The 20,741-nt window shown below is 33.3% G+C and overlaps 1 protein-coding gene across 2 annotated transcripts in view; it reads right to left on the reverse strand.

The window, feature by feature from the left end:
• The window catches only part of RASSF8 (ras association domain-containing protein 8), a 204,355-nt gene that overhangs the window by 38,608 nt on the left and 145,006 nt on the right, over window positions 1-20,741 (reverse strand). For both annotated transcript variants that reach the window (XM_080180126.1, XM_080180125.1), the window contains exon 8: window positions 15,908-16,083. In XM_080180126.1, coding sequence (XP_080036252.1) covers window positions 15,908-16,083 — 176 coding nt within the window. The remainder of the gene's footprint in view (window positions 1-15,907; window positions 16,084-20,741) is intronic.

The following is a 20,741-nucleotide window of genomic DNA, read 5'->3' on the forward strand; positions in this document are numbered from 1 at the left end:
GGATTGAACCTAAACCAACCTGAACTAATCATGAACCTACAAAGTTTTGTTGTCTTTAACAGTGTTTTCATGTAAAGGGATAATAGGACCAGTTTCACACAAACCACAAAACAAAGGAACGTAGGAAATGAGCAATTGCAAGGGTATTATTTCTTTCTTAAAAGTCCACTCAAAAAGGGTCAATGACAAAGGGAGGGAAATGCGAAAAGCTGATTTATATTTGATGGGAGGTTGCGTGACCCATATTAATCCATTATACTTATATGAGGTTGCGTGATTTTCCCTAATAATATAATCAGCTGGGTTGGGTGTACGAGTGTGTGTGTCTTATGCATACGTGTCTGTATGAAACACGCATGTGTGTGTGTCAGAACTAGTTGTTTGTCTGTCGGTAGTGTACACCAATTTCAAACATCATATTTTTCAATACAACAAGTGAATAATTTTCCAAATGTGTGAAGCGTATATTTTCATTTTAATTATTTTTGTTTTTATTTCTTTTAGGTATTTAATAGTTTCTGCCAAGGCTAGTAGCAGCCTAAAACTATTAAATTTTTATTAATCAAAAACAGCTTTTAGCAACCCTGACTGATGCTACATCTATAATTTTACTTTTTGACAGTTTATCTTTTATTAGGACTTTTATCTGGTTGTCTCTCACCTTTTTAACCTTCACCTTAACAGTAAATTTTGACCAACAATGTAAATTTTAGGACCTTTTCTCTACTTCCATAAGAGATAGTTTCCTTAATAGTCTATTATTAATGATTCTGATCTCTTACAGACTTTTTCACTATGAACGCTACACCCGAAGGATCTAGAGATGGGGGTGCCAGTGGAGCTAACGGCGCTGGAACCCTCAGGCCCGTCAAAGACGGAGCCTCAGCTACTGTTGGCCGTGGAACGCCCCTTGGACCTGGCTATGGGGGCCCCAACATAACAGCGAATAGTCAGGTAACCGATTGTCGTAGAGACCTATCGAAATTTTTCGACCAGGACACGACAAGATGCACTGTGAATGGAGACGGCAGAGACCGGGGAAACCTGGACGCCCAATCCAAGATAGACATCAATGAGAGCTTAAATAAATTAAATTTTGGTGAAGAGCTACTAGATGTAGATGATGAAAATGACTTGACAATGACAGAAACAGACAAAGAATCAATGGCTAATGAAAGTGTACTAGAGGACTTGGAAACGACAGGCAAAACAATGGACAGAACTTGGATAGGAGATAAGGAAACTGAGATCAAAAAGAAAAGACAGACATGTGCAGAGATATGGGAGAAAATGAAAGACAATGAAGGCGAATGGACAGATGTACTTAGCAGAGAAGCAAAGAGAAAAATGACAGAGAATAAGACACAAGAGTTTAGCAATGATGTTATTAATACTGACGATGTTGATATTTTTAAGGGCAGTAAAAGATCCATAGGATACGAGAGACGTATGAGACTCAAGAAGGCTAAGACCTCAAGGGAGATGGAAGTGAGAGCCGAGGATCCACTCCAGCAGGAGGTCATCGATACCTACCTCAGTAAGGAATCTTTCTCGGACATAGTCCGCAAGAAAGAAAGATTCATGTTTGAAGTCAAAGTACGATCAACCTATGCCATGGAAGAGGCAAAGCTCACTCAAGCTCAGTTGGATGAGCTGGATCTCCAACTCCTTGGAGCGTACATAGAATACATCCAGCTACACGGTGACAACTTTGAATATGATGCGGTTGCTGGCTACTCCAAAGAAACAGGAGTAGGCTGGCTCTCAGCAGGCACAAAAGATATGGCGGAATTCATTTTAAATGTAGCCAAAACCCTGAAGCCACCAGAACAAGATGACAAGGTAGATCCCCTGGAGTATTACATATACCTGGCGGAGGACCGTGTCTACAGGAACATGTGGACATCGGTCCACGGAAAGTGGACTAACTACACGCTGGAGCAGCTGACAATGAGAATAAAGATCTGCAACCCTATTCTCAAATACAAGGAGGATGGGGTAACTCGTTTCTACCACTTCAAGGTACACGAAATTGGACCTCTGAACTCTGCTGGTTTCTTCAAGATCGGACTCCAGGTAGATGAGAGGATAATTAACAAGCTGAAAAACCCTGCTATCAATGGTAAGCTGAGATTAGGTTTTAGTGACCTACTTCTTCACGGGTCAAATGTTGAGCAGGAGGTCAAGGCAGCGATAAGACAAAGAATAGTTGATGAAATCGAGACTGTCAGAACTGGTTTTAAGGCGATAGCCTTAGCCCCAGGAAACAGCAGGCACTAATCAACAACAGATAAGCCCTGACAATCATGTCAGGGTCACCAGCTTGACTCAGATAAATCTCCACCACTGCTGTCAAGCAAGCCTAACACTAGGAGAAAGGATAACGGACTGGACTGGACAAGACGATCAAGCTTTACGGAAAGGATGGGCGCGGGCAATTGCCCTTGTGCAAGAACCCTATCTAATTAAAAATAAGGTAAAAATGTTTCATAATGTTAACATATATGAAAGTAAAGAGGCAGGTAATAGAGCATGCATTATAACAAACAAGAACATCACAGGTATAATTTTAACACAGTTCACCAACAGAGATCAGGCAGCAGTACTTTTTAATCTTAATGGTAAGGACACTATTCTTGTTTCAACATATATGGCCAGCGATGAAAGGGTAAGACCAGTAAAACTACCACCAGAGAAAATTACCAAGGATATTATAAGGTATGCCAGGGATAATGGTATAGGTATAGTAGTAGGTACAGATGCCAACAGCCACAACACAGCCTGGGGGTCAACGGATATAAATCCAAGGGGAATAGCCCTATTGGACTATATTCTAGACAACCAACTCATGATTATGAATGAGATAGGTAAACCAACTTTTGTAACTAAATCTCGAGAAGAAGTTCTTGATATTACGATAGCCACACCTGAGATTGCAAATAAAATAGTAGGATGGCATGTAAGTGAGTATGACAGCCACTCCGATCATAAATACATAGATTTTATGATTGAGTCACAACCAAATATTAACACTAGTATTTTCAGAAATGTTAAGAAGACCAACTGGCAAAACTATAAACAAGCATTACAAAGTAAGAGAAATGGTAGACAGAGAATAGATAGCGAAGATATAGATAGATTAGATAATGAAGCAGAAGACCTAAGGAAAGACGTAATAGAAGCGTTTGAAGAGAGTTGTAAAGAGTCAGAGAAAAAGGGAAAAGAGAAACCAAGATGGTGGGGAAAGACATTAGAAAAATCAAAAAAAGAACTTGAAAAGTTTAGGAGAAGGGTAAGAAGGGAAAAAACAGAAGAGAGGTGGGAAGAGTACAGACAGTTAAGAAACAGACATGCCAGACTAATACAAAAAGAGAAGAGTAAAGACTGGAAAAAATTCTGTGCAGAAATGACAAAACTGGACACGGCAGCAAAAGTGCAAAAAATTTTCAAAAGGGGTAAAAAACAACAAATGGGGACAATTAAAAAGAAAGACGGACAATTCACGAAGACCGTAAGTGAATCTCTACAGGTACTGCTTGAGGAACACTTTCCGGAGGAACCAGAAGGTGACAATGATGTACCTATAGATCATTCAAGTAATAATAGAAGGATAGATATGGATAGTGTAATAAATGAAGAATCAGTTAGATCTGCTATTAACAGCTTTGGTAACTTCAAATCCCCTGGGGGAGATGGTATTTACCCTGTTCTGTTAAAAAAAGGACTTGACTCAATCTTAGGAGACATTGTTAGACTTTACAGACATAGTGTAAGACTGAGTTATAGTCCTAAATGTTGGTTGGACACAAAAGTTTGTTTCCTTGACAAACCTGGAAAGAAAGAATATACGGACCCTAAATCTAAGAGACCACTATCGTTATCATCCTTCCTACTGAAAGGATTAGAAAGATGTCTATATTGGAATCTTAATGAAAAAGTTTTAAGAAAAGAAATTTCCAGGAATATTTACAGCTACAAAGAATCAGTAGGAACAGAGGATGCAATACACTCTCTTCTCGCTACAGTTGAAAAAGGGCTAGAGCACAACAACTTTGTTGCTGTGCTCTTTTGCGATATGAGCGCAGCCTTTAACATGCTGACAGTTAAAAGCATGATCAAAAACCTGACAGATATTGGTGCAGACAGAGAAACATGTGCCTGGACAGAACAAATGCTCAGAGGACGAACAGTCACAGCAACAATAAATGGAGAATCAGCGAGTAAACAAACCACCAGAGGCACCCCGCAGGGAGGGGTGGCATCAGTGGACCTATGGAACATGGCTAAAAATAATCTAGACCTCAGATTTCCAAAAATACATCCCTGCAAAAGAAATATTTATGCAGATGACACACATGTAATTAGTGTAGGAAAAACTGAAGAGGACTGTGTAAGAAACCTACAAAATGACATCTATACACTAGAAGAATGGGCTGGAGAACACGGACTCAGCTTTAGTCCAGCCAAGACAAAAGTCATGCTTTTCTGCAGGAAGGGCATGAAACCAAAATACCTGGATATAACAATGAACGGGCAGAAACTCCAATGGGTTAATGAATATGTATACCTTGGAGTGACGATAAGAAATAACCTGAGCTGGAGGAAACATGTTGAAAAAGCAGCAGAAAAAGCCAACAACACATGGTTACATTGTAATCGCATGTTAAACAGAACCTGGGGAGTCAATCAGAAAATAGGACGCTGGCTTTACCGCAGTATCATCAGACCAACACTCACATACGGATGTTTTGCATGGATAACAGCAATTAACACAACAGAAATAGTTAACATATTGAAGAAAGTCCAAAGAAAAGCACTCATTGCAATATCAAATGCCATGACCTCGACGCCCACAGCTGGGCTCGAGGTCCTGCTGGGCATTCAGCCAATAGACATCTTCATCAAGACACAAGCTATGGTGACATATAAAAGACTTGCTGTCAACGGAAGCTGGAAAATTCAACCAGGACAACTCCTTAGCAAAAAAAGCCATGCTGTAACACTCATGGATATGGCAAAGAATCTGAAACTAATACATGCCCCTAGAGACAAGATGAACTATACAATCAGCATACCAACAAATTTTGAAACCATCATAGAAAGGAGAGAGACAATCAACCAACAGCGGCTAAAACCTGGAAAAATAGATAATGAAGACATAATGGTATTCACAGATGGATCCAAAAGTGAACAGAAAACTGGATATGGATATGTTATCAGTGGAGCAGGTGTCAGACTCTACGGATGTAATAACAGTGGGCCACTGGCCACGGTGTATCAAACTGAGCTACTAGGAATACAAGAAGCAGCCTTCACTCTGGTCAACACAGGTACAACAGGCAGGAATATAAAATTCTACGTGGACAATCAGGCTGTGATAAAAACCCTAGGAAAATACAGATTAAAAGAAAATCTGGCAGCAGAGACAAAAAAGATGGTTAACAAATTAGCGGAAACCAACAAGATAACAATAAACTGGGTACCAGGACACCAGGGACACAACGGTAATGAGATTGCTGATAGGAAAGCACGAGAAGGAGCAAATATGGAAGTTCAGGGAACCTGGACACACATACCTATGGCAGAATCAAATATAAAAGCTGAAATCAAGAACTGGGGGATGACATTGTGGCAGAAACAATGGGAAGGATTAAGTAACTGCAGACAATCAAAACTAATGATGCCTAAAGTAAACACAAAAATCTGGAGGCAGGTGGCAAACCAACCCAAGAGAAACATGAACATGATAGCACAAATACTAACAGGTCATACAACCCTGAACAAACACCTTAAGAACATGAAACTGGCAAACGTGAACCGGTGTGAACAATGTGAGGAGGAGGATACAATTGAAAGCATGGAACACTTTTTAGGCCAATGCCCAGCCTTTGCAAGAAACAGAAGAAATACACTAGGAAGTTTCTTTCTTAAAACAGAAGAACTAAACAAAATTGATATTAGACGTATTTTAAAATTTGTTAAACAAACGCAAAGATTTGAGTACTTCGAATAAGGGAAGTTCTCAAATCTTTGCAAAAAACACCTTTTTCTTAAGAGAAGGATTATAATAAATCATAAGTAGCCAAAAGACTCAAAGAATGTAAACATACATAAGTAGCGAATAATCAAAAGTGTTACCTAAGAATGGATAGAATGTAGTTATTTTAAAAAATTTTAGATAGGCAACCTAAGGAAATAGATAGGAAACAGTTTTCAAAAATTATATATATATTGTAACTAACAAAATTCTTAATCCTAACAGGGACAGTGGAGAGAAGAAAATACTTCTTGAATCTAGGTCGCTGCAGAGATTGTTACCGCCGGAATGAAGTAATATCTCAAACCTGCATGATTAACTAATATATTCTTTAAACCTAGGCAGAGTCTACCCTCGCCGGAATGAAGAAAACTTAATACTATATTACACTTTATAACTAGGACAGAGCAGAGTCTCCTCCCACCGGAATGAAGAAATATCTTTAATATATTTCATATTCAGGATTAAGCAGAGAAGAAATATCCTTTAAACTTACACGTTAATACACATATATCTTTTACAGCTAGGCAGAGTCTATTTGCGCCGGAATGAAGAAAACTTAACACTTGTATATCTTCTTTAGCTAGGCAGAGTTTATTTGCGCCGGAATGAAGAAAACTTAATTTTCTAAGAATCCCACAACTAGGCTAGAGCAGATTCTTCTTTCATCGGAAAGAAGAAATATCTTTAAACCCGTAAGAAAACTAAGATACCTTTATTACTAGGCAGAGTCTATTCCCGCCGGAATGAAGAAAACTTAATACTTTTATTCAAACTTAATAAATAAACTAGAGCAGAGTCTTCTCCCACCGGAAAGAAGAAATGTCGTTTAAACTTGCATGATAAAACTAATATATCTTAATACCTAGGCAAAGACTTCTCTAGTCGGAATGAAGAAATACTTTAAAACACATACGATAAACCAATATAGGTTAAGATCAACAGACACACATCCAACTACTCTGGATACGTAAATAAACAATTTATTTTAGGAAGGATTTTCATAAACTTTATTAAACTAGACAGATAACAAACTCTTTTTACTAGTTAATAAATTATGAGGTGATTCATCTAGATGGCACGGTACTCCTCCTCGTGCTGATTGATCTGCTGAAGCATAGCAGACAGCTCGGCAGCCTGGGCGGCAGCTGACATCTCAGCAGCAGGGCGACAGTGATGCAGGTTCGCCTCTACCCACCCATGGTGGTAGAGGCACCTGGTGAGAGCCCTCTTCAGTTCAATATCATCAGTACTCATAGCTCTACTAATCATATTCTCTTTCAGCAGGTCCATACGACTTTCCAAAACATTGTACAACTCCTCATTGGCGGCAAAAGACATTTTTAACTCTTTACTAGTGAACCGTTCAGTCCTAACTCTCTATTTAGCAACTGAAACTAGTTTCTCACAACTAGGTGTGGCAAACAAACAGACAACCACCACGGACGAACACAGCTTAAACCAACCAACCATATAAAAACTTTAAAAACCACTTTTAGACACAGGGAAATAAGGATAAATAAGTACTCTGAGCAGAAGCGATAACAGTCTGGGAAGAAGATATAATATCTAAATAATCGAATAAAATATAAAAGTAATGATTTAAATACTGCCGTTATAACATGAATATTTAGGATATTTCATTGGGCGCATGAACGAATTTCCCCGCAGTCATTCACAAGCGAGGAACGGATCAAGGTCGTTGCTGAAGGAGTCAAGCCTAAGGCAGCACCTCGCCCCCAAGAGGTATTTTCCAGGTACACCCCCTAAAAAAAACCTGTGCACACCACTGAGTCTGATAGATTGGTTCAAAAGTAAAATAAATATTATATTTGAAGAAATTGAAGTTTGAAAAAAATTGTGTAGATTTCTACCATAAGAATGCAGTTATAGTGTTTCTATAAAAAGACTAAATAAATAATTAGCAATTAGTTACATTTCTAAATTTATTGTATGAAAATTTTTAGTGGAAAAAGGGGAAGGATGACTTTCCAATTTAAGATTTTAAGGAAGTGTCGACACTCTAAACCCCCTTCTGCACAATTATGTGGTTAAGCAACAGTAACCACGCAACTTTTGAGTAATATTATCTGTAATGTATAAACATATTAAGATTTCATATATGGAAAAAACGAATAGTTAAATTTTTCAGTATTTTCATAACATAAAACGCAGATATGAAATAAATGGTTTTGGGCTACATTTTAAACTGTGAACTTAATTACCTATTTTCATTGAAAAATAATGTAAGTATAACTACATCTAAATACCTTTCTTATATACAAGGAAATGGGTATATAATATAATTTCATAATAAAGACGCACAAAATAATTAATCGCAAGATTGTCTATCCCTTAATTTTGGAATTTAAAGTGCTGTCATAAAAATGATGCATCTTCATAGAAACAATGCCAATATGTGCGTTTCTTTTATCATTAAATAAAACAGAATTAATACTAGTTTTTTTTTAAATAAAGGCTAACTTGCCCTTAATATACATACAGGGACAATTTATAATGTTTAAAATTATTTGAAAACAAAAAAAACGTCCAAGAGAGGCAAAATGTTTAAAGTTAAAACAAATAAGACACATGGACATCCTAGTACTTCCCTTCATGTATCAGAAAATTTTATTTTCATCCAAGATAGTTTTGGTACGAAGTATAACAAAAAGTAACTATTCTGAAGATAGTTTTATTAATTAAGAACTATCTATTTTAACTGTACCTAATAATTAAAAAATAATTCTAAATGGACTGTGTCATGTTAAATAAAACAACTGTAAACGGCCCTTGGCTATTGTTTCTGGAATTGGAACAATGTTAAGTTAAATAAAAAGAAGAACAGGAAAGACATGTAAATGCCATTCAAATATAATAATTAATTGGACAAAATTTGTTTTGTCAGGTTTTAAACTTTTTAAACCAGTTAGATATGCCAAAATCTTTTTTTTGCCCCGTTTTTACTTTTTCAATAGATGCATTTTCTGTAAAAATGTTCTTGAGTACAACTATCCAAGTCCTGATTGTTTTACAATATAAACTAATGACAGATTGACTAAATCGATTCAGATGAAAAAAAATCAACTAATACCTCGAAAATTTTAATTAAAAAAGGAATATGATTTAAGGGTTTAAATCAGAAAAAGGAATTACATCCATTAGATGCGGAGCCAAAACGAGGTAACAACAAGTTAGTATTTTTGTAATAATTGTCAATAAATCACAGAATATGACATATTCGTTAGTAACTTATACATTTCTATTAACTTCATTTTTAAAATCCAATAACTAACAAAGATTAAAAGAAAAGGAGAAAAAAGGAAAAGAGAAGAGATGGCAAATGTGTACTTCAAAAAGTTTTTGAAAATTAAGCAAGAACTTTTTAATAAGCTGTAAAGTTTATTGTGCAGTAGGAATAGCTATTCCGGGCGGGAGAGCACAATACCAGATTAATTAATTCACATCCTCTTTTTTTTCTGATATCTTATAGGCCAAGTTTTAAGCAATATAATTAGGTTGGGGGAGTATAAATTGTAGTCTTTAAATCTATACAAAGTTAAATAACTAGAAATATTAATATTTTGCCGCCAAGTTTTCAGTCCATCAGTCAAAAATATTTTTATTCAGTCATTAATGATAATTTTTATTAGCATAAACCATCCTTTTTTTAAAGCAGATCCTAATTGCATAAAAATAAAAAGTATATCTGCTATGAATAAAGGAATATGAAAATACGTCCTATTTTCACACTACCTAAAACTTTTTTTTATATAATACAGGGATAGTACACCTAAAATCTTATATGCAAAAATCTTCATTATGCAGCTGTTAAATATTCGGTAGGAAAAAGTTTTACTAACCGCCAGTGCTCATTCCCTTCTTCCTTCTAATAGTAGGAAAACCTTGATAACTTTTAAAACTTGCATCTCAAAAAAATGCAATTTTACTGAAAAACAAAATATTTTTTTTCTGCTAGTTCTTCATACAAATAATAAAGTTTTGTTACATTTCCTCAGAAAATAAACAAGTTTGTAAAAAATTCTTGTCGTTTCTAGGCATTAGCAGATATCATTCAATGACGAGATGAATGTCAGGGATTTAAAGGCACAACAATCGCCGATAAATTGATGATAAACAAAAGTAGATTAAAATTTGTGATTGAAACGTCTGAAGAAGTCCCCAAAATTGTTAAGACAACGAATAAATAAACGTTATTATAAAACTTTGGAGACTAGTGTAATAAACATTGTCACGGTAGGGCTATTCGGCTAACAATGTTATGAAAATAATGTTGGTTCATGGCAAGTTGTAGGCTATTTGGTAGCAATCTATGTTTTAGATATTTAGCAAATTTTTTCTAACATTATTTCTTCATTTTCAATTTTTCTATTTTATGCTGAGGCCATTTCTTTAAATAACATAATTATCCTTGGTTAATTCTAAACAGAGAGAGGAGATAATGGGCTGTTAATTACACTAGTCCCAAAATTTTTATAAGAATAACGTTTTCTTATTCGTTGGCTTAACAACTTTGAGGACTTAAATTTTTATTGGTTGATTAAGTCAGGTGTTCAAACGTTTCACCCAATAATTTAAATCTACAGAAGGGGTAATTTTATGTATATTCATTGGAAATGTACATTAATTTAGAAGCCATTGTCTTATCCCTTTAGAGTCCTGTATATTCTAACACCTTTTTTCTTCATTGAAAACAAAGGTTTTTAAGAGCAGCTCCTCTATTACTAATTTTAGTTGTTCTGTGCGTCAAAATCATAATAGAAATAAATATTACAATTTACTATCAAATACAATAAATATGAAAAAAAACTACTTCAATTATATCCAATGACACATATTACAGGATTCTTGTAATTTAAGCAGGGAGGGAGAAACATTTCACTATTAATTAAGCTGGTAATACTTTTTTAAAAGTTTACTCATATATTTACTCGTATCTTTTTGACTAATTATTTTATTCTATAGAATTGGTAATTTTGTTTAATCATTATTGAGGATGGACTGTACTGTCATTAAGAAATATTGTCCTTGTTTTTTTTTTGACGTATGGCTAGTTTCCTGTAATTTAGGCTAATAGCCGCTATTTCCTTTCAGTAAAGGGACCTTCACCACCTTTCTTATACCTGTCAAAAAATTTTAAATATGTTTTTATAGTATCCAATTGTAAATTAGATGTTGATAATCTTAAATATTATCTATGAAAAGTGAATGAAAAATATTTCTTTTAGAATCCTTTCCTAATGATAAGAATAAAAAGTAGGATATTTTGTTTTTCTTAAAAATATAAACATTAAACATTTTTATTTGATAGTTCTCTTTAAAATTTGGACACAAATAAAACATTGGCGTATTAAGTTAGTGGTTATGAAATACAAATTCTAGATTTTCTGACAATTTTTGAATGTATGAATAATAATTCAAATTTTCCATGGATAGGAAAATAAGAAAAATATAAGGTTGACCGTTGATTCTATTTTGTTGGCCCTTAAAATGTACGGATCATGAAAACATGAAACATATCTATTAGATTGTATTGACATTGCTGATCTACTTATGTAGATAAAAAATTCCCCAATGAATAATTCAAAATACGCCAATAATTTAGCTCTAATAGAAAGTATATGTAGTATTGTAAATTTTGCAAAAATAAAGTTCTTTTCTCCTTTTTTTGTTGATTGATTGATATAATTAGACTGATACGTTTTCATGTACATAAATAACGCAGCACTAAGTCTATATTTTGAAAAAAAATATTTTATGATATGTATTTTTGTTATATTTGCGTTATTTAAAGGCTTCGGTTCTACAAATGAAAGGTTGAAATATTATGGTAAAATTTTGCAATAATAAGCATGCTTTTAACCCTTAACGGTCGGGCCCCTTGCCGCACCTAAGTCGTTCGTGGGGGGGGGGGGGGGCGTTCAACGTCCCCCCCCTATTATCTAAATTTTTTTTGTGCAAGTCCCCTGTTTGATAATGAATTTCCGACATTAAGTAAGTCAAAGTCAATTTTTGCATCCTTCACCCTTTTATTTAACAACCTTTGTTTTAGGTCCTTTTTTACTTAAAAATTTCAAACGGCTGTAATTTTCTTATTTTTGAAGCTAGAAGAATTTTTTTTTTACAAAGGGGGGGGGGCGAAAGTGACACTTTTTGAAACCAAAACTAAAAGTCAAAGGAACTCAACTAAAAAAAAGAGTTACAGGTCTGACATTTTGCATGGCAGTTGCTTTATAGGGGTACAATATGGTAATGTGAAGAAACGGCGGCGCAACCGCCGAAAACCGCCGAGAAAAGGCAACAAAAATTACGACGGGAAACGGCGGTTTTCGGCGGTTGCGCCGCCGTTTCTTCACAGTTCCATATTGTACCCCTATAAAGCAACTGCCATGCAAAATCTCAGACCTGTAACCCTTTTTTTAGTTGAGTTCCTTTGTTGACTCTTAGTTTTGGTTTCAAAAAGTGTCACTTTCGCCCCCCCCCCCTTTTATATTAGAAATAACTAAATATAAATTTCAGCAGCCGCAGCTGTACTTGGCAGCTGCCAGCCGCCGCAGTCGGCGGACGGCGGAAAAACGGCGGCAGAACTTTATGAAATTTTAATACGTTATGTAGACATGTAAGAAAAGCTTAAGTTTAAAATTTGAAGTCAAAAATTGCGGCCACAGGAGCCTTTTAAAGATTTCTTGAGACCTGGAGGATCAGGACCTGCAGGATCATACATGGAACCTGAAATTTACTTGAACACCTGTATTCAATATGAGGATGTACTACTAGAGGATATTTTAGTATTTTGGTAAGATAAAATGCTTTGTTTAAGTCAAAAAATATTTTTGCTCTTCACCTGGATGACCCTGCCGGGTTTGCTGGCATCCTGTACCCGCCAGGATGGAGATATTAAAAAAATTCAACTCTGAGTTATGTGTCATACCCAAACTTAAAAAGTCACGCAGTTTGGGCTCTTTATCTTTTACACACATAAAATGAGATAGAAAAAAACGGAGCGTTAAGGGTTAAATAAAGCCTTATAATTTTTCCAGTCTGTTCTCACTAACTCCTATGTCAAAATGGTTCTCCTTTACAGAGAAGCCATCAAAATTCACATTATTATTCTTGTGGATTATCCCCCAAATGTGATTTCGCTTTTAAGATAATTAGAAAATTCCAGGAAGCGGGTGGGGGGGGGGGGGGTAGAGAATTATCCAAGTGACATTTATTAACTCATTTACTTCCCTAAAAAATGTTACTTTACTCTACACATGAGGTGGGGGAGTTGAATTTCATAACACATTTTATTTTTAGAAAATTACAAGGAAGGGGAATTTTTCTAGGGGCGGTTTCTCTTAGGAGGGTGGTGGTATGCTAGGACCTATTAGAAGCTACACTGTAAAGGTAAACCATATCAGTTCAGCGGTTGGGGAGATCCTTTGGTACACAGAGACAGACAAACAGACAGAGATCCTGTTACTTTGTTTACTTTATTTTTCTAACCCTTATGTTAAATATCAATAATAAAATAAAAGAAACCTTTCAAGTGTCCTTTAAGTGTACCAAACTTAACAAACCAGAAGAAACAAACCAATCAAAGCATAGTAACTTTAATAAATGCCATATATCTAATAAAATCATGTTGTACCTTTGAGGAAAATAAATCTTATCTTATCTTATCTTATCTTATATAATGTTCCTAAGTGCTGGAACCTACTTATAAATATGAATATTTGATAGCGTTAATTTTCTGTAATAAAGGTATCTTGTCCGTCCAACTGTTGACCCTTTGCTAGAAACTCTAAAAGTAAATATTTGTATTAAACAAATCCGCAATTTCTTTTTTTTCTATAACAATCCCATTATAATAAAAAATGTATGTATGTCCCTTTGCAACCATTGATGAGTTTAGATTTTTTGATGTTTAGATTCTTGTTCTACTACTAGTACAAATGAAGTTAATAACGTACTAAAAAAGACACTATTGTTAAAATTTTTATTGCAATTAGAGAATATATAAAAACGCCCATCAACTTGCTTCCTACTTTTCCAGCTTTTAAAAATAATCATTATTGAAATTAAAGACATAGTTTTCTTTTTTAAAAATAAAATTAAAAGAAGAGGATCAACTACACTGAACCGCCCATAGAGGCCTCTAGAGGCGTATCCATTAGTTTTATAATAAACAATTAGGAAAAGGCATCATAGTTGGAAATGGAATGTCCCTTTTGTAAACATGTTAATGATTTAAAAGGTTTCCATTATTAAGCTTGTATTACAAAAACTTAATGTTTAATTTTTCCTCCTATAATAATCATTTAAATATATTAAGATACGACAAAAAATAAAATCTAATCTAACACTTTCTTTGGTAAATATCTTTTTTCTTTTCTTTACATTATAACCAACAACGGAATTAAAATAATTTCATAATCCTGTAAACACAAAATTAGCCCTCTCAAAACTGCTGAAATTACAAAATATCTTTTTTTAAAACTAACACAGTTGTTGATTACAATTTTACCTAGTAAATACTATATTTTTTCTTTCAAACTTTTTAACGCAATGGAATGAAATTGACCTTGTAATTACGAAAAATGTCTAATTTTTCTGGCTGTTAATTTTGTAAACAATTTAATGGTTTATGAGGTATAAAAATCGTGTAAATGTCTTAAAAAATACATTAAGTATATAAAACTTAATTTTATGAAATATTCAGGTTATATCTTTTACTGCTAAAGGAACATTCATCAGCCCCCTTTTTCAATTCGATCGTAGCATAAAGTTAAATATAAGAATTCAAAGTAAGTTCTTAATAATATGAAAGTAACAATTCAAGTAAGGGAAGGAGGGAAAGTAATTAAATTGGTAAAAAAGTATTTACAAGGAAGTTTTCTCATTCTTTGGGTTAAACCTTTTGGGTGTTTAATTAAATCTTGTTTAGTTTGTGCAAAACTAGTTATCAATACTTATTATCTACAGAAGGGGTACTTTTATTTATCATCATTAAAGATATACATTCAATTCTCTAACATCTACAGTAACCGTACTTAATATCATTATATAAGCATTATATAAAAACTTTGCTTTTTGGTGGGAGGGGGTTAAGTTTGATACAATGGTAATTTCATAGAAACTGGCAAATTTCTCTTTCTCACTTGAAATTATAAAAATGCCTATAATATTCCTATATTTGGGATGAAAAAATTACATTTTCATCGTTTTTAATGGAGCAATGATTTTGAAAAAAAAATCCGCAAAACGTAAGAATAATTTGGCCATAAAATGAGGATAAAAGGTGTCTAATACTAAAATTTTATCCAAAAGCCATCAACTATTACTAAAGACCCATGTATACAGCTAGTATAACGCTATTCGATCTAATCATGGCTTTTAGAAAAAAAATAAAACAGAAGTATTTTCAGCATATTATTAAGAAAATGTATTAAATTGTAACAAATTCTGTTATATTACTGTATAAAAATCTTTATGAAACAATTGTTTATGTTCATTAACTGCAATCAGACATACTTGTATATTATTTGGCCCAAAGTAAGAAAACGCATTATAGCTATGTTTAATATATGTTTATTTATTATAGACAATAATAAACTATGCCTTATCCTTAGCTGTGTGCCCTAACCATACGGGGCGGGGCTACCCATCATGCAATATTACTTAACAAAGCTAAAGAAATACACAAATAAACGAAAAACAAACCCCTCTTATTTGCAATTTCAATTCAAAATATGTAGGGGTGGGTTATATGATCAACAAGGCATTTTGAGGAAACTACTTCTTATATTATATTCCTTCATTTTTCTTCGATCTTACTAACTATTTGTGTATGTATCCACTCACCTGATACCAGAAGCGCCACCGGGACCACCCTGACCCGCCTCCATGTCCGCTAGCTCGTTCTCGTTCTGGTTGGCAGCCTCCTCCAGCCGCCGCACTTCGGCTATGACGGCCTCGAGCTGGCTGGGCAGGTAGTCCACACCGCCAGACCCACTGTACACACGTAAGTCATTCTCGCACTAAAATTAAATATAATTGTTATTCATATTGCTAGAATTGGAACATTTACTTTTGGAAAAATTATGAATTTTGCTGAGAATTAGGACGGGATATTTTACTGGAAGAAAAAAAAATGATGACTCCATAATTTTCAGGAAAGTTTTCCTGGGTCATGAAAAGTGGGGAAGGTTACACTAATACCCCCTCCATTTTTTCATAACGAAAGTAAATGCTGAAGGGACCGGACACCCTATAAACTTTTTTGAAGAAGCCCCGGCCCTGTGATAAAAAATACTAACTAGTTTGATGATTTTTGACAAAAGTAAAATAGTTTTTCTTAGGGTACTATACTCCTATCCAAAAAATTTTACGAAGAGTGAATAATCCTTTTCAAAGTGAGAAAATATAATATTTTAATTAATAAAATATATTATTATATAATTTATTAAAATCTTAGAATAAAACTGAAACTTAATATTAATTAAGGATAAACAAATTTAGTAAGGACAATGTTCTATTACATGTTTCTATTAAAACTTATCTGTATTTGTATTTCTATCTGTCATAGCCAATATAACCAATCTGCTTCATGTTTTTTGCACAATCCTCAGATATACAAGGAAAAACATGTCCATGAGAAGCGCAGCAACAAAATGAAAAAAGAACCAATAATAGTTCCTTAGGGATATGGAAATGGACGATATATTATTATACCTATTAAACTATCCATTTTTTAGATAAAAATCATTGGTTGTGAATAATTTTAGATACTAACTAATTGACTAACCGATTAAGAAATTAAGATTAAAAATACCTCAAGTAGCGAATGCGTGAAAGCTTTTATAACACTTGTGGTCCCCTCCCTCCCTGGTTTAGAAAAAAAACCATGTGCTGTAGTTACATTTATATTTCGCTTGTTTATAAATAGGATAAAATCATAAAGCAATACTACAACTTTAAATATCAGCAGCAGTGTGAATATTTTTTAATGTCTTTAGTTATGACGTGGTTTAGGCTAAGATGTCACAGTAACGAGCGTTTACAATATGAGCTATGCTTACACAACCAACAAAACAAACTATAAAGAAGCTAAGCTACGGAAAAGAACTATCTATAAAAAGGATGTGTCAATACCTTTTCATAACAAATGACATCTTTAGTTTGGTTTAAAATTGATACACACATTAAATCACAATATAATTTAAGCTTAGGCACAATATTATTGCTTAGTTATCCTACAGTAACTAAAGGTCTATAAACCTGTACTATTACTTGGCACAATGGCTAGAAATATGTGCGAAAAAATACAGAAAATAGTTTGTTAAAATTATTTACTTTATATTAGTGATATGATATCACTATGTTTATTTCTAGCAAAATAATGATAAGAACATAAGCCATTGTAACTAATATCTACAATCTAGTTTTGAATATACGCTAAAACTTTTATAAATTAGGGTTAAGATTAAAACAAACTTTATCTCCCCCCCTATTTTGATATATTTTGAGCCAAAGAATAAGTTCCTGTGGCTATAAAACTTTTGGAACCATGCCAGTAAAGTTTTACAGTCCAATGTCCTCTCCCTCCCTGAGGTTTTCGAATTTAGATCATAGTGAATCGACATTTCTTCTATATATCTAAACAATCAAACCCAATATATATTGACTTTAAGGCAGGGATATTAAGGGTAAGACACTAGACAATAAATTGATGCACACTTCTGATAATTAAATTGGTGGATAAGTTTGGAAATTGCCAGTTTAAAAACTAATCAAGATCTAATTAGTTTGAAGTCCAATGTCCCCTTCCTCCCTGGTTAAAGGTGGAAATATATATTAATACAATTTTGGTGAAACTTTTATTATCAATGTCCACTTTTTCTCCAATCACAAAGTATAATTTTCTCCATGAATTTTGTCCAAATACTGATTATTTTACTTAACCTATCTATCTTTCTATCTTACTATTTGTGTTTTGTATCTTAATCACAAATATTTTCTTACATATTAATTCTCATATGGTTTAATGTACAGTTGTCCTCGTATTAAAGGAAATAAAAAATGAGCAAAGCTTTTTATGGATAATTCTTATAAAACCATATTAGAAACCATTACGGCTAAGAAACTGTTTGTATCTAGACTCCAGCGGATTTTTGTATATCTGTATAGTCTATCAATCTATAAAGCAAAAGAAAAAAAAAGAAAATTATACAGATAAATATTTTCTTTTAAAATTTGCAATTTTGAAATGATTACAAAATATATTAGTTAACAAGAAAAACCACTAACTAGTACTTAAATGGCCACCGCTAAGCATTATAGATAGCAGATACCTAAATTTTGAACGCAAAGAATTTCTTCATTTGTTCGTTTGTATGACAAAAAAGAATTGTTAATTTAGTTTTAATTTTGTTCAAGCTTTGAATAAATGTTTTATAATTGGTTTTTCAGCCTTGTTTTATAAAATCCTAATTGTAATACTTTTTATTCGAATAAAGTATATTTATTTTGTTTTTGCAAATAAAATACTAAATCTGAATTTCTATTAGCTGAAGCCATTAAAGTTTATGTGTATTTTCAAATAAAAATTTAATTTACATACAAAGGAATACTTAAACATCGTTTTTTTTACAATTTTTTTTGTTTTATTGGCTTCACCCCCAGAGGCATTCGAAACACATTTAGAGAGGAGGATCCCATCACTGTATATTTATGACTTAAAATGAGTAAAAACATTTATTTAGAAAAGTATTCAAAAATGTGTGTTAATGTCATATGATTTTTAGATAATGATATATATAGATTTTGCAAAATAACAAAAAATATTTAGAACAATACATCTTGAAACAGACAAATGATCTTGATAAAATATTCTCCTTCAAACTTTTCAACCATTTATAGAGTATGTATTATCTTTTTTGCTGATAACCAAAAATACATCTTTACCTCATATAATTATTTTTTCGGTCCCTTACATCTATATAAATTAATAGCGGCTACGTTTCTAGAGGCCTCTATGGGCCCCTGAGGGGGTGGCGGGGACCCTCCGATTTCAATTATTTTTGTAAAAAAAAAATTCGGGGGTGGGTCATTTATTTAGGGGCAATTTCTCTTGGAAGGGTGATTGTGCCCCTCCCCATAAATAGTTATAAACCTTCAAAGGGCAGAGATCCTTTTACTTTGTTAAAAGGATTGGTTTCTTAAATAAACAATAATCCAAATTTTGTATTTAGTTAAAGACAGAAAATAAGGCCACAAGAAGATAAATGGATTGACTTGCAAAATAATTCTGGTGGCAGACAAACCAACAAACATTATGAGTAGCACACCTACTCTATACAGAGGGTATGAATGCACGTTTGTCACTTGAAGATGTTAGCTGACTAAATTTAATGGACCATGGAACTTAAGGGATAAGACAATGGAGAATTGGAGATATATTAATAACCCAATGATTGTAAACCAAATTACCCCATCTACAGAATAAAATTATTAGTTGAAGCGTTTGGACATTGAAAAGTTTGAACCAATAACTTAGAAAACAATTTCTCCTCTCTCTCTCTCTCTGATTATTAATATTTTGTTTTCTAATTAAATATCTTTATTTTAGATTAGGTTTTAATTTTCAAGGAAGCTTCCTATTATTTATGTTATATCATACGAACGTTATAAATATATATTCTATAATCCAATACCAAATGGTATTTTTCTTTAGCCCTTCTTACAAATAAGCAAATAGAAAATACAGAGAACCTTTTGAAATATTTTGTAAAAAAATAAGTTCTCATAAAAAAATATATTTGTACCATTTAAGTTGAGGAAACCTAATTTAAAGTTATTAATGGTTAATAATTTTAAAATCCAGAAATGAAAAAGGAAGATCTTAGGAGATGTAGTGACATACAAACATGTCTTGATAAAAGAAGATTCGCCAAAACAAAAAATTAATATGGGTTCTTTTGCTGAAAAGGATTAAAACTCTTTTTTTCTCTGGTGTTAACCACATTTCTTTTAACGATTTTCTTTCAATACATTCATCTTGTTAGTAGAGAAGCTACTGTGTAAGTAAGGTATGTTCTTGCCTCCTCCGTTTGGTCCTATGACTCAGAACTTTTTCTTAAAATAAAGAACTCAATCGGTTCAGGAGTGTGCGAGACGATAAACCTTACTACTTTGTATAATAGAATAACGCCTTTTGTAGTTTTTTAAAAATATATAAAGTCTGATTTCTTTTCATTGGTGTACTACTCCTTAACATACTAGTCCTGGTTTTTATGTGTGTTTAACAATGTTTAATCTGTATATGTCCTAGTATAATTCATTATGTCTGTCTGTAATTCTTCTTAGTCTAATTCAATGAAACAAATTACGTTCTTAACAACATGTATATGAAATGGTGAAGAACAAACCAATGAGTATCAACTCTATATCTTTTATGATATGAGCATCATCGGCGTTGCAATTTTCTATTTTCTAGGCTTTACACGGCTGCTGTATGAAACAGGATTATGAAATCTTTTCTATTCTATCGTTTATTATTCTATTGTCAAGTATCATCCTTGTTTAAATTTATCTATGTACAAATACTTATCTCTCTAAATATAAAATATCTAAACTTTGCTTCAAGGAGAAAAGATGTTATGAAATAAGTTTTATAATAAGTAACAAACTTTAAAAC

This window comes from Acartia tonsa, chromosome 12 (assembly GCF_053477335.1).
Source record: "Acartia tonsa isolate MP-2025a chromosome 12, ASM5347733v1, whole genome shotgun sequence".
Taxonomy (NCBI): Eukaryota; Metazoa; Arthropoda; class Copepoda; order Calanoida; family Acartiidae; genus Acartia; species Acartia tonsa.